Below are 15,707 nucleotides of genomic sequence, written 5' to 3'. Positions count from 1 at the left end.
GCCAAATTCAATTTTTCTCAAAAACACTCTGTTATTTTCCAACGAAAGAGGGTTTTGATAATCTTAGGGTAGGCTTTAGGATCGGAATGCGTCAGTTGAATTTGTAAATCCGTCCGATGGTTTAAAGCATCTGAATTTTTTCCAATAATTGAGAAAATACCAATGGAATTGAAACAATTTCCAAGAAGATTTAAAAAAATTTGATCCCCGACGCGAATTCCGAAATCTCCTTTTCCAGAAGTCGAGAGGCAGTATGGCCCCTCAATTCTGTCCGATAGTTTATAATAATTGCTGCTATAAGTTAGTGTCAGACAATTAAAACTGTAATATATATTGTATGTGGCTCATAGAGAACAGTGTAGAAATGATTGCTCGGTTAGGTACATCCTTTTAGGGTGACGGGAAAGGAAGTAGCAATGGCAGGATATATGTCACATGACCGGATATCTATGTGAACTATCCACGAGGGATTTCTAACGATAAACCTACTTCTTCAGGAGAAAACATTCGAGGAGCTTTTCCCATCGATCCTTCGACATATACTGGTACATTTTACGATAATAGGATATTTTCCTTGAGAAGGAGCACAGGAAAACATTGAAGAATGTGCAAGGTTCACCATTTCTAGGATATTTCAATCGATTCCTTTCTCCTATGAATGAGGAAAGACCAAGTTACTAGAAAAAGGGATCCTAAGTAATTGAATCGGGAATATTGAATAGATGTGGCCGATGTTCGATGAAAATCCATAATTGTACGAGTTTTAGTTGAATTGAGAATGCACAGAAAATAAAAGAACAATCAAAACTAGATCGCTTACCGATCATTAAGAAAAATTAAAACTCCCAAACAGTTTGACTATCGACGAAATAAAAATTCGAATTTTTCAAACTTGAAACCAAAAACACTCCAAATTTCATCGCACCAATAATCTTCAGAATATTCAGTTACAATTACAAATCAAAATAGAACGAAAGAAAATTCTTCGAAATATTTCAAGATTCACCATCATCCACAAACAAAATTGAAAAGTTTTTAATGATGACCTGACATTCCTTTTGAAAATTTGCTTCAATTTTCGGAAATGACTGAAACAAAATATTGTTAAAAAATCTCAGATCAAGATGGTATTACATTACATGCACGGAGACGTTTGGAAAAACCTCATCGGCATTCCCGTTTCGAAAACTAAGGGTAGCCTGGGACATAAGAGGGATGAAGTTAAGGAATGGGATTCGTGGCTTGTTTTAATTAGGACACCCTGTCGTATTGAAACGCTTCTGTTTTTTCTCACACTGCCCACCAACGACGACAAACCTGTGAATAATTGTTTATTCAATGAACCATAAACTATCCCACATATATCTATCAAGTACTCTGAGTTCTTGTTTCGAGGATATTACCAATTACGAGAATATCTGAACTAATAATGAATGATAGAAGGACAGTTCCTAGTTGGTTCCATTTATTTTTGTTCGATAATGCACATAGACAAAGTTGGGCCCATTCAGATAGTGAAAGTAGGAATGCTTTAGGAACAAAGGGATAGATCATTTTTTAATGATGGCGAAATGAACAATAAGTTGGAAGAGCAATCCGAGCAATCATTCGAGTTAAAAAAGTTCCCTTCTATACATTTAAACTTCAGGTTTCAAATTTCAATAACAATAACGTCGTCGAAAACATTTTGTAACCGGTACACCCGCTGCATAAACAGGGTGGAGTATAGAAAGTAAAGCACAAAATTAATATCTTCGGTATTTACTGTTTCGTAGAAACTGCTCGAGCAGATCAATTTTTATTTTAAATCAAGCAACTGTTGATGTATGATTGAAACGTTTGTCATGCACCCTGTAGGAGGGTGGCAAAACACTAATTTTTTGGGCTAGGAAGGACCAAATCATCCTCAGCAACAGAATGACTATCCATTTCTGACACAAAAAGTTAGCTTGGCCATTTAAAAGAAAAACTCACATGACAACCCATAACAAACTTCTCAATTATAAATGAAAAGTTGCGTAATTTAAAATAAAAATTGACCTACTCGACCATTCTTCTAAAAATCATTAAATACCGATGTCTGCAGGATCTACCTACTAGACGTATCTATACCTATACAAACAGATACACCCAAATTACTAGCCTGATCTACCTTGTAGCCGGATCTACATGTTCAAGATTTGTTAATTTTTGGCTGGTTAGCTGGATATTTTTAGTTCTAGTTTTAGTTTTTAGCTCCTACAAATTTTGAAAATAAATTATGTTACTGAAGCATGGATACTTTATTGCAGTACTCGTCCCTGCTTTGTTTCAGATGGTGTATGAATCATTATTGCAATCACGAAATTAAAAAAAAGAGCGAACGCAGTTGCTCCGTTTTTCTTTTCATGGCGCTCAATTCAAAAATTGTCGGAATATCTCTTCCACCAGTCGGAAAACTATCTGGGATGCTTCCGTAAGCTAAATATGGGATAGTGTTAATTTGAGCTGGCGAAGAAGTGATTCACCTCTCGCCTCCAAAACGTTTTGACCCTCAGTTTCTAATTTGCCGGCACATTTTGGCCATATCATTCTGTACATTGCAGTACAAGATATCAAACCCCCTCTCCAGTTTGGAGAAGATTGGTAGAAAAGGGGATACGAAGAGGAGGCAATCATCTCCAGCCCAGAAGCAGTAGAATCAGTGGTACAGCGTCATCCGATCAAGCCGAGTTCACACTAGGGTGGCCGCGAGTGTTTGTGATAGTGAATGAAGCACGTGGATTATTTTTTTCGGTAAATAAACTTCGCTATTCCTACTAAGCAACTAAACATTGAATTCGGAACAGTTTTCCAACTGTTATCAATGGAGAAATGTGTCAATGTGCTATTATTTTGATTTTGAAAATTTCCCGCCCAATCGAAAGATTTCTGGAGATTCAAGTTTTGATGTTTTCACTTTGAACTTCAAGGATACCAATGATCAAAATGATCCTATATAAGAAAAATGAAGACTCTACGTAAGAATCTTCCAAATATCGTGTATGGAGAATAGTTTTAGGGAATATAAAAAATCCACATATTCATATTCAGTGCATGAGATCCTCAAATAAATTCAACGAATATTATCCCATCACTTTTTTCTCTTTCAACTGCCATTCAGGCAAATATTATGATCTTATAGATGAAGCAACACGTTGGTTTATTTTTTCAATTTCCCCTGAATTTTACAATAAACATGGAGGAAAACATCAATTCCCAAAAGATTCCACTGTACGGACGGAGTGGAAAGTTTTGCATTTAGTTTTCCCATATTTCCCAACTAAGAGCTCGCTGTTAAATGTGCTATCTCCAACTCTCAACCCCCTTTCCCACATCGATTGTCGATTACGATAGTATCGCCATCTAACGGAATTTCCCGCAACGTCGGAAAAACTTATCACTTAGATCCTTTGTTGAAAACAATGAAGCTTTGTTTTGAAATGCGGGTCGTTAAGATGGACTTTTGCTACAGCAGAACAATGACGAAAGTTCTGGTACGCTTCAAAGAAAATTCCCTGGTAAACTCTGGGAAATTATTTTTCTTTTATACATGGCGAACAAGAGGTCGGCGATTATTTTCCATTCGGTGATTTTAGAATTCTGTTGTAGTTTCATTCCATTGAAAAATAGTTTTTAATTAGATATTCCTTTACTATTTTCATTGATTTAACTATGCTATGCACGGTATTATATTTATTTATGTAACATTGATTTTTAAAGTGTAGAGACTGGTTTGGTAATAATCAGTCGGATTTTCAACGTGATGATCAGAAAATATGTGAATATTCATGTTGATTTTGTCAAGCCTAATATTGATGGTAAAACAAACACGTCAATGTGTTTGTTTATCCCATAAAATCAATCCCTATTCGGATTATGATAATTAATAAAGGGTGAAGCCATAATAATTATGCATTCATGAGTATACTGCGAGCTTCGATCGGTGGTGAATTTTCATTTCAAAGTCGAGAAGAAAAGGAAACTTGTGTACAGAAGAAAATTTCCTCCATCCAAAATATACCAACGGGTCCTGATTCAGTTTCAGTCAATTATATTTCGAGCGAAAGAATTCTCATTTCCCGTTTCTGAGAGTTTCTCCCATGTCAAGCTTTTTCCTTGCTTTCGAAACATAATTTTCCGGACTAAAAGCAGTTCGATGATGTGAACCCTGCACACAGGGGGAGAGAAAATGCTGAAAATCGAACCATCATGATGCCGTGTAAGATAGAATAACGATTTCTAACGACTTTTAGCGGTGCGAAAAGGAAGCCGTCAGTTTTCCCAGACCGATAAAGGGCAGGTATTTATGGGCTGCGAAATTTTCCTCTGGCCGATAATAAACGATTGCGAATGATGACTGAATGAAGAGTGGGTCTGACACTGTGCATACATTGAATCTACTCCGTTCAATATTGTATAACTGGGCATATCCGTCTACAACTTGGATATATGGTCCGAGTACCCTTCTCATATATGACATATTTAAAATGAGAATGATAGGGACGGAGGTTTAAATAGTGATACATCTATCTCAATGTGCCAGTGTATAACTGGGATCTTCCATCTAATCAAAGCGTCAATTCGATAGCACTTCCTCAATTTCTGAGCAATATGGAAACCACCTGATAAAGCGACAAAGAGTTTTGTATGAAATATTACAATTTTTTTTATGTTTGCCTCCTCAACTTCTTCAACCTTCGAAATGAATAGATCGGTACTTAGAGCTGGGAGGACCGAGTCCTGATGGCACTCGATTTTGGCAGTTTATTCAATGGAGTTACCTCCATTATTCGAAATGAGAATTCTGGTTTTTGAGAAATTCGATTTTCCATTTTCGACTAAAAAGATCTCCTCATCCTCATCATCATCAATTCCTTCGTGTGGCGCAAGATTATGGATCTCCCGTCGTTTTTAGTCTCATTTTTCGGCCACAATCGATGACAATACAGATAATGGACCAATTAAATAACCTTGAGTTCGGATATAATCGCTTAGACCGAACGGAATTATCTGTACTTATACATTTTTCGACTTAAAACGATTCATTTCTACCCGAGCATGTTATCATCTTCCTTTTCGTCTCCTTCCACTATCCTTCCTGAATTTCAAGAATTTTCCGATTGCACAATCTCGACGATCCTATCCACCTTGGAATCCCATCAAACGTGCCCTTCATGCACGAGAGATGTAGCAAATTCGAGAAGGTTGACAGTGGAGGGTTGTATTTGTTTCACTACCAACACAATGGTAATGTTTCTTCATCGGTTAACTTGACGACCAACCCAATACCTCTTTGAGGTGACTATGAAGATTGTCGAATTTCTTCTTCGTTAGCTAGGCTCATTGTTATAGATTTGCCTTTATGAAGAGAGCATTTTTTCCGCTGCGATGATTTTTTAGACTGTATATTTTCCCCACATCTCCATTTTTGATTAAAGATTCTTGCGAAATATATCACATCTCAATACGATCTTATGAAGCAGGAAAAGTAGCTTCGTTCGATTTGATAATGATGTGATGGTCTTCCCCAGTCACGAATGATCTAGGAACAAAGAATCAATGAACGGAATTCACCAACCCCTTCTAATTATAACCGTTTGTTTTAGGTGAATCAATGAGCTGACATTTTGGATCAATAAAACTGTGTTCGGTACTAAAAAATGGTCGAAGAAAACGAAGAAATGCAAGACTGCCTGGACAACACCCTACGTCTGAACCGGCACGAAGAAATCGAACTACCCACACTTACAAATGCACCAAACTCGTCTAATCAACTACCAGCAACAAAAAACAGCACTTTACCAGGCAGGGGGACGTGGGGTAGTAAATTAGACTTTATTTTATCGGTGGTGGGGCTCGCCATAGGTTTAGGTAACGTTTGGCGGTTTCCCTATCTGTGTTATAAAAATGGGGGAGGTGCCTTCCTCGTACCGTACTTCATCACCCTCATATTAGCGGGCATCCCTATGTTCTTCATGGAGTTGGCGCTCGGTCAAATGTTGACCATTGGAGGGCTAGGGGTCTTCAAGATCGCCCCCATTTTCAAGGGTAAGTAGCCAGTGAAATTTAAGCTTAGTCTCCATCTCGTTCGCAATCACAATAGCATCTTCGGGAGGTACAAGTTTCTAGATCAAAGGCGGTTGCTTGAGATCTATTATCTATTGTGTCCCAGATCAGAGCTGTTCTTACGGTTACGTAGTCAAGACGCTTGGTCTGGCGATAGTCAGTCCCTGTCGTGGTTTTCGAACCACCTGTATACCATTCAATGGTATTTTTTTGAGGATTTGGAGGAGACCAATTATACAGGGAATACCCTGTATATGACTCCACACGAAAACTCTTTTTAAATCCCCTTTTCAATTACTCGTGCAAAAATTTCAGGGCGGATATGATATGTGGTAGAATTTGATAAAAAGAAAATTACCATACTCTGTGAAACATCCCCCAAAGCCCTCGTGACCCCGTTTGGATCTACGTGCTGCATTATATGTATCTCATAACATTATGTCAGTTGACATATATATGAAGGGGATGCAGAATTTATGGATTCATGTCCATGACTGGAATATAGCATCCCCCAGAGTTATCTCTATTGGCGCACGTTGGTATTTCCTCGTTTATGAAAACTGCGATGCGTTAGTGGCTCCAGAAATTTAGTAATCTGCTGAGAAAAAGCGAGTTGAAATTGCACAGATTCATAATTTTCGTGAAACCATCGTTGGTTCCTTCAAACCCACGAAAATCGTGAAAATTACGGTTTTACTTTTCTGGATGAGGAATTCCAAGGGATGATTGCCGATATCAATAACCCCAAATCAAATGCTTTGTCATAATTTATCGTTATCACTCATTTCTCGAACTAGGAAGATAATATTACGAGAAGACTAAAGATGCAGGAAGCTATAAATTCGGCTCACGACATATAAAGGTAGTGAACGGGGTCGGAGAAAGGGGTGGCTTAATGATTCAGATGCTAAACAAAATATTCCAACTGTGATACCGAACAGAAACCTGTCAGAATGACTGATGGTGGCATATCTGGATTCGAAAGCAAGGGATCCTTTGTACATATTAGTCAGATTTGTCAGATGCTGTGGGTTTGAAACCGAATGATTAAGCGTTAATATTATCTGGAATTTACCCAGTTCCATACTATATTCAATGAAATGTAGAACGTATCATAATAGGATGTTCTCAGCAGATATTCGTAATGGTTTGTCATTGTTGGTTGTTGTATATATTGTTGTATTATAAGTCATGAATATGCTATATGGTGCATGGTTGCAAAATGGCGGATGTGGAACTCGGCTTGAATTCAAGTTTCAGCCCGAAATCCGTCATCACGATATTACCACAAGCAGTTTATATATATGATAATCTCAGAGCACTTCTGTGAAAAATCTTCTCATTGAAGACTTCAATCGAACTGAATCTCCTAAAAATTTAAGGTTCAGCTCAAGAAATCAGAAACGAAACAAAATTAATATGATGTGACGAAAAACAACAATAAAATCACAAAACTGCACATCAAGTATTCATGAGTAAATTATACAGTTGAAATAAAATAATTAGGACCGACCGTATTGAATGAAGACCGGGAAGTATAAGAAACCTTTGACAGATATGAATATATCCAAAAAAAAAATTTCATTATGAGGCTTTCTAAGATACCACCATCCCATTATCAAAGTAAACTTGACTAATATATGAAAAATATCAATGTAACCAATAAAAATTGAAACAAGTTTTCCATTTAAGCAAAATATCGTCCATTAAAATGTTCATATACATAAATCAAAGCTAAATTGTTACGAAAAAAATGAGTAAAAAGCTGTAAAAACATTCATAAACTCATTGCATGTGATACTAGTGGAAAAACATTAGGTACGTATTGAATATTCAAATAAAGCAGTGGAAAATCATCTTAGAATATTCTATGCGGTAGGAATAAAATCATTCCAAATATAAAGAAATATAAGAAAGTCATTTTTGATTCATCGTGGTTTACTAGGAATATGCGAGTAACTTTGCTCAACAACACGAACATATATTCTTGTTGTTGGGCATTCAATAAATATTCGAATCGAATTCACGAATGCACAAAAAATAATTTTTTATACAGTAGGAATAAATTATCGTTGAAATCAAATGAAAAAAAAACATTTTTCAAAGTAAATATTTATTTGTATACAACAGTTTTTATCATTCATCGTGGTTGTCTGTATGAAAGTCCTTGAATAATGCATTCATATTCATCCAGATGGTATAAAGTTATTTCTAAAATTGAAATTAGAATGCTGGGTGAGCAGAAAATATTTTGAATGTATTCAATGAATACTTCAATTCCCTAAAAAAAATTAAATTAGTTTCAACTAGAAAAATCCATGGGAAAATGTACTTACAACATGATATCCAAGTACCTAAATCCTGAAATTGAAATGAAAGTAAATAATTTATGAACAAATTCGTAATGCTCTAAGTAAATAGAGGAAAATTCTAATGAATGCAATAAATTCTTCAACAGAGTTCCTGAAAAAAAATATATAAATCAGTTTCCACTAGAATAATCAGGAATGGAGAAATGTACATCGATGTGTGGCAGTCAGAATATGCATGTGACACACATATAAATACTGACACAAAAGGAATAAATGACAATTTTCCAAATCATAATTGATTTGAAAAATTTTCATGTATTATGAATAATTGAATGAAGAAAAATTCTCCACTAAAAGTGTCATAAAGGAACTTGAAAAATTTCCTTATAACTAGATAGAACTTCTGTTGTCTGGAAAAGGGAAACAATCCTCGACACTTCAAAAAGTTAAGAAATTCAGAAATTGAAAAAAAATCGTTTTGCCCCCCTGTGTATTGACGACCAACCTAAAGGGTGTTATCTTCGACCTAAAGTATATTTCGTATCTTTTCTCTAGAACTGCTATTATAAACTTCCATTATCCGAGTTACCCAAGTTATTTATTAGCCAATATTGGTTAGGTCCATAAAAAGGATCCAGCTCAGAGCCAACAGGTGTATTATAAGTTTCCCATCTCCAGACCACGGAGAAGAGATGGCACGAGGTTGACCCAGTTATATATACGAACTAAGGCCTTAAAGACTGGACCGGACCAGTACATAATGGAAAATTTATAACAAAAGGGGGATTACGAAGGTGATCCGTACTGGGACAGAGGTTTAAATAATTCGAGTTCATTCGAAACGATGAATGGAAAAAGCTGTAGTTTTGAAGAAGAATGGGACAGCAGATTTATAAGATTCATGGTTAGAAATTCCCGAAAAACTCAAATCTGAATGTTCTCAAGGAATTTGTCGATTCTGAGATCATGAGATTGTGACTGGCAGAGAATGTAATGAGGACAGTAGGGGTGTTTAGTTGGAACACTCTGTATAGAAAAGGGAGAGAGGTCCAACCGCTTTGTCTGTAACCCCAGACCAGGGACCCCTTTCAGGTTCTTGCTTTCCGGGTCAGAAAGCTCCTGGAATCTGCAGTGGGCAGGAGTCGATTCAATTCTCCTGATAGGATCTCTTACGGAGATCCTACTGCTACCCTTCGAACACTACCCGAAGAGCTACAACTATACAAAAGAGTAGGAAATGTCCAAAATATACAATAACTCTAAAATCTCATTTTCTTGTCCGCCCAGAAATGATGAAACCGGAATTCTCAACGACTTGGGGGTAAATATTTGCCTGTGCTCGACAGGATAATGCGGTGGGGCGCAGTAATTTTCTTGGCATCGCAACATTATCTCAACTTCATGTTCGTCGCAACGCAAATATTCGAATATAACACACATACAGTCATGCTTCTGCAGCCAGTGCAGGAATTCCACATCGATTTTGTCCCCTTAAGCATATTTCTGCCTATTGGCTGTTCCAAATTTTACCTTCGGAGTTGAAAAGTGAAACCTAAGGGGAGAGTTGAATTCGAGACCCGGATTCAAACCAAAGGGGACCTTCGCCAGCGTGAAAGGGGAGAGTTTTAGGGTCGTTGTAACACATAAATTTACCGCTGCGTTTCAGCACCGTTACACGTGGAAATTCGTTGGAATACTTTGATTTGATATCATGGAGAGTAGAGAGTACGTGCAATGAAACATTTTTATTGCGGTTGGATTGAAAAAACTAGAGGAAGAGATTTCACATTTCGAGAACTATTATCCAGTGATTTTTCAATCCTATACTGAAAACTTCAACGGAAGTTCACAAGAGTTAAATTTTTGGTTAACCTTCTCGAACGTCAAGAAGTTATTCTGCTACTTGTATCAATAAAGTTTTTGAGGAAATACTGGCTGTTTCTATAAGAATGTGAAATTCAATCAAACTCATGAAAATTACTTGAATTGTGACAAAAAATCAGGTGCAAGAGGAAAAGTAATAAAACACACGATTGTAGTTGCAAAATGGCGAAAGCGCATGTTCTATTTGGTCAATACCGCATACCGCCAGTCTGCCCCTTGGAGAAAAGGGACCTCAATTTCAAATACTTGGTTTTTCCTTCGTTCAGACCCTATAGCGTTATGAAAATAATAATGGAAAAAATTCTATTGGCTCGATTAGTTTTTTGGTGAGACTACACCAGGCATATATATGCCTGGTGTAGTCTCACCAAAAAACTAATCATTCATAATACAGATATCTGTATGAATGGTAAAAATTCATTCATTATGGAATAATTAGCCCTGAAAACTATTTATTAGCATAACTAATGAAATTCATCGTTGATAATGAATGGAATAATGAGTGAAAACTATAAGCTATGGACTGGATTCGACTATTTTCCCCAGCGGTGGAACCCTCGTTGTTTTTTTTTTCGTCGGATTTAATTTCAGAAATTCATTGAAATTCTCAAGTATCGATTATAACTTATTATAACAACGGAAATTTTTAAGGAGTAGATCCAATGAATTCACTCTAGAAACAAATTCCTGATGAACAGCCATCACCAATTGAAATAAAATAGTATAGGGTTGCAAAATGGCGAAAGCGACAATGTTAATTATTATACTTTACTTATTATTTGCACAACCCATCAAACACACCTCCCAAATCAATAAAAGTCAATAAAATATTAAGCTTTAGTATGAATAACATTGCTGCTAATGTCACTGAGTATATTGTGAATGATCGGAAATATTGTTTTTTACCCTCTATGTGTTTTCCAACAGGTATTGGATATGCAGCAGCCGTCATGTCATGCTGGATGAATATTTATTATATCGTTTTATTGGCATGGGCAATCTTTTACTTCTTCATGTCGTTGAGGGCAGGTAAGAAAGAAATTTACATCAAGATTTGGTTCATAGTATGTAATGATAATGTTTTATCGCTCAATTCTCCTGTCTTCTCGCGTAGAAGAAGGCTCGATTCTTTAATAACTCAAAAATCATATTCGCATTATCCTTCATCATTCTATATACTCTAGTGAGCATCCTTATCAATTGTCGAATAAATATAGAGTAGGTTGGAAGCTAACAATAGGTAATTGTTGCACATATTTACTTTTCATTTCTATTAATAATTCTTACATAACCTATCAGATGGAATTTTCCTCAGGAAGAAATGAATTACGAATGCGTTTCGAAATTGAATAATATGAAGCACTGCAATACTTATTACTGCTACTATCATTGCATTTCAATGGATAAATTGAGGTTTCGAATCTTTCCTTTCCTGATAAGTCTGGAGATTCTTTGAATTAACCGTCCTTTAGTTCATATTTCTTCCCGAGATCGAATTTCACCATTGGAGTTAATATGTTGCAGATGTACCGTGGAGAACTTGCCACAACTACTGGAATACTGAATTCTGCGTCAATCCATACGATAGAGGATCTCTTCCTTGCTGGGAGCAGTCTTATCCCAACAACACCATAAGCAAAATTTGCGCGGTCAACAACCACAACATTTCCATAACTGAACTTACAGATCCGGTCAAGGAATTCTGGGAGTAAGTGTAATCGATACTCTGGAATGTATTCATTGAAGGAATAAAATCATCTAATGTCCACATCTTATGTTTTTTTGCCATCATAATCATTCATAATATTTTTCCTCGGTCTTCAGGCGTAGAGCACTTCAAATTTCCTCTGGTATCGAGCATGTGGGATCGATTCGTTGGGAGCTAGCCGGAACCCTCCTTCTGGTATGGATCATCTGTTATTTCTGCATATGGAAAGGTGTCAAATGGACCGGAAAAGTTGTGTACTTCACCGCTCTCTTCCCATATGTACTTTTGACAGTATTACTTATCAGGGGTATCACCTTGCCTGGAGCGATGGAAGGCATCAAATTTTATGTAATGCCCAACATGTCCAAACTGAGAGAATCTGAAGTGTGGATCGATGCTGTGACGCAAATATTCTTCTCCTATGGTTTAGGTCTTGGAACACTGGTGGCTCTTGGAAGCTACAATAAATTCACCAACAATGTGTATAAGTGAGTCCTGGATTCTGGATTTATCGTGAAAAAATATTTTCTACTGTTTTGACATTCCAGAGACGCCTTGATTGTGTGCTCAGTCAATTCGAGCACCAGTGTTTTCGCTGGATTCGCTATATTTTCCATTGTTGGTTTCATGGCGCACGAGCAGCAGAAACCAGTTGAAGAAGTCGCTGCTTCAGGTAAAACAATTTCGAGACTTTTCGCCCGTTTTGGAGGCTTAATCAAGCCTTCTCACATTTCAGGACCTGGTCTGGCCTTCTTGGCATACCCTTCGGCTGTCCTGCAACTGCCAGGATCTCCGCTTTGGTCATGTCTTTTCTTCTTAATGATATTGCTGATCGGTTTGGATTCCCAGTTTTGCACGATGGAAGGATTCGTCACCGCAATCATCGATGAATGGCCCCATCTTCTCAGGAGAAGAAAGGAAATATTTATTGCTATTGTTTGTGGCCTTTCCTACTTAGTCGGTTTGTCTTGCATATCGCAGGTAATTCGAACGTTTATTCAGTAACATTTTGGCTAAGGCGATGAAATAGGGGTCGAAGTAAGCAGATGATTACTTCAACTAACCATTGTTAGACCCATTATAACTCATTGGTTACGACACTAACTTATGATATCTCTTCTACAATTTTAGGGAGGAATGTACGTCTTTCAAATATTGGACTCGTATGCTGTCAGTGGCTTCTGTCTTCTCTTCCTGATATTCTTCGAATGTACGGCAATATCATGGGCCTTTGGGTGCGACAGGTTTTACGATGGCATCAAGGAAATGATCGGATATTATCCAATCAAATGGTGGAAGTTCTGTTGGACAATAACAACACCAGCTATTTGCTTCGTAAGGCAGAATTATTGATATCTTTTACTGCTTATTTATCTTGATTGAACTTTCTACTTTCAGGGTGTTTTCATCTTTAATATTGTACAATGGACTCCCGTTAAATACCTCAACTACGAGTTTCCTCTATGGGCGCATCTGTTTGGGTGGTTCACCGCCTTGACTTCCATGTTATGTATTCCTGGTTACATGATTTATATTTGGATGAAAACTCCAGGGAGTAGGGAAACTGTAAGTGATACATAAGTCAAAAAGCACTCATTTTTATTGTTTTCCAAAAAAACCAACGAATTTCCGGTGAATAAGTCAAGATATTTCATGTTCTTCATAACTCATTTTATTCAAAATATCTATCGGAGCAAGAACATATAAAAAGGTACCGCTTTCAAAATTCAGTAGGTAGACAGATGTGGACGAAATGAAAAAAAATCCATTTTTCCTATTCTTTACCATATAGTATATGAAACTCGAAAGAAATCTTGAGCTTCATATACTAACTCACTTAAAAAAAAAAGTTTAGTACCTACATTGGGTTCGAGGTAATTCGAGAAATTGAAGTACGTGCATAAAATATCATAAGAAGCTCATATAGTCAAGTGATTCGATGCTCAGAAGAATATTTTGTTTTCCAGAAAATGAGATTACTCGTCAGGATAGATGACGATGTTAAGACACTGAGGGCGAAAATGCAAGCATCTGCCGTCTGAATTCTCGAACTTTTGATTTTTTATAGGTGCCGAAGTTTCGTTAAACGTAATTCAGTTGAGTTTAATTATGTAAGCATATTAATAATCCAAATAATTTATTTTAGATTAAAGTGTTAAATTTATGGGTTTTAATATATTGTATAGTTTTCGAGGTCTATTTCGAAGAAGTGGACGAATATTTGACAATTATTTTTATTTATTGTGCATTGAAGTTTTAATGTTTGTTGGTTTCAAAATATTATCGATATCAATATAAATGTCTTCCAGACTTTTTTCACAAAAAACACCTCATTTGATTGTATAAAATTAAACTGAATTGAAACATGAGGACCAACGAAAATCAGACCAAGTACTGCACAAAAATTTAGATTCTTTTTATAAATTCAGTTAGACATGTGAAAGCAAATATTGAAAAACTATTTAAATAAAATTGTAGGAAAAAAAACAATTCACGTCCCATTAGTCTTTACACCAAATCAGTCGAAACATTTCATTAGTAGGTATTTCATGAAAATCAAATGAGGATAGGTACATATATGAAGGTGTTCAAGTGAAAAATGTCATAAACGTAGTTAAATATTCAAGATATTTGATGTGGTGTGAAAATATATATTTGTGGCTTCAGTGTTTAAGTGTTTTAAATTTTCTAAATTTTAAACTATAAAAATACGGGCTTGCTTATGTAATCAGATTTCACATTTAAATAGAAATATTAACTACATAAATTATTTGAAATTCTAGTACCAAACTGTTAAAGTCACGTGTTCTCACGGCCTAATTTTATTGGACTAAAAACAGATGGATTATTGATTTATGAATGACCCATTTGTTTGAAGTTCACCTTTGTTGAATATATTCGAATCTTCCAGAAATGTTTTGAGTACTTTGCCACAAAGTGGCAAACGTAGCCTAATTAGCTTTATATTATTATATATTTATAGTGAATGACAATATATACTATTATTGTGGCTTCAGAGATTCTGAAAATGCGTTAGTAAAAACTATAGACAATATGCTGAAACTAGGATTGATAAAGTATTCTTGAAATCTCAATGTTTCAGAAGAATCTCATTAAATAACTAACTTTTCTCTGCAGTGTGTCATTAAATGAAATATATTCATATCAAAATATTTCGCTCTTCCATAAATGTTGTGAATTGTGATTAGCGTGAAAGTATTGAAAAAATATGTTTTTGATATGTTATTTTGTCTATTCATATACCAACTATAACGAAATATTGTAAAACAATTCATATCAATAGAAGTTTGTGATTTAATTATATGTCTTAATTTTTTGTTCCGAGACTCATTATATAGGTCCTTGTGTATAGTTATAATCAAAAGAATCAATTATCATCATATCATTATGTTTGGTCAAGATATTGCAGTTTATTAATAAAAATTCAATGTGAAATTCGAAAAGTTTTTATTTAAATCCAACATAAATGATGTAGAATAAACCCCAGGAAGCAGTCTTACTTGTAGTTAATGCAATTCACCTCTTGGTTAACTTTCATACAGCTTCTCGATATACTGAAATATTTTATTTAAATATGTTTACTGAAAATTCAAGCATTAGACAACAAACTCCCAAGCTGAAAAATAAGGGACAATTTTTGGCATCACTTCCACTAAAATTAGCGTTCGATCCTAAAATTGCCAGTTGCAATGATA

General features: G+C 35.8%; 1 protein-coding gene across 2 annotated transcripts; it reads left to right on the top strand.

Annotated features, from left to right (window-relative positions):
* Positions 1–2,645: 2,645 nt before the first annotated feature.
* Positions 2,646–15,311, top strand: LOC123321421 (sodium- and chloride-dependent GABA transporter 1). Of its 2 annotated transcripts, none has more exons than XM_044909005.1 (10): positions 2,646–2,775; positions 5,628–6,069; positions 11,211–11,312; positions 11,808–11,991; positions 12,108–12,479; positions 12,540–12,664; positions 12,728–12,972; positions 13,123–13,326; positions 13,390–13,557; positions 13,959–15,311. In XM_044909005.1, the coding sequence occupies exons 2-10, from the start codon at positions 5,682–5,684 to the stop codon at positions 14,031–14,033; spliced, it is 1,863 nt and encodes a 620-aa protein (XP_044764940.1). In that variant the 5' UTR covers positions 2,646–2,775; positions 5,628–5,681; the 3' UTR covers positions 14,034–15,311. The 2 variants fall into 2 exon arrangements, with proteins under 2 accessions (XP_044764940.1, XP_044764941.1); XM_044909006.1 differs by having other exon boundaries at positions 2,677–2,771; positions 5,622–6,069.
* The last annotated feature ends 396 nt before the right edge of the window (positions 15,312–15,707 follow it).

This window comes from Coccinella septempunctata, chromosome X (genome assembly GCF_907165205.1).
Source record: "Coccinella septempunctata chromosome X, icCocSept1.1, whole genome shotgun sequence".
Lineage (NCBI taxonomy): Eukaryota > Metazoa > Arthropoda > Insecta > Coleoptera > Coccinellidae > Coccinella > Coccinella septempunctata.
Note: the sequence above shows the minus strand (reverse complement) of the source record. Positions and strands in the feature narration are given on the sequence as shown.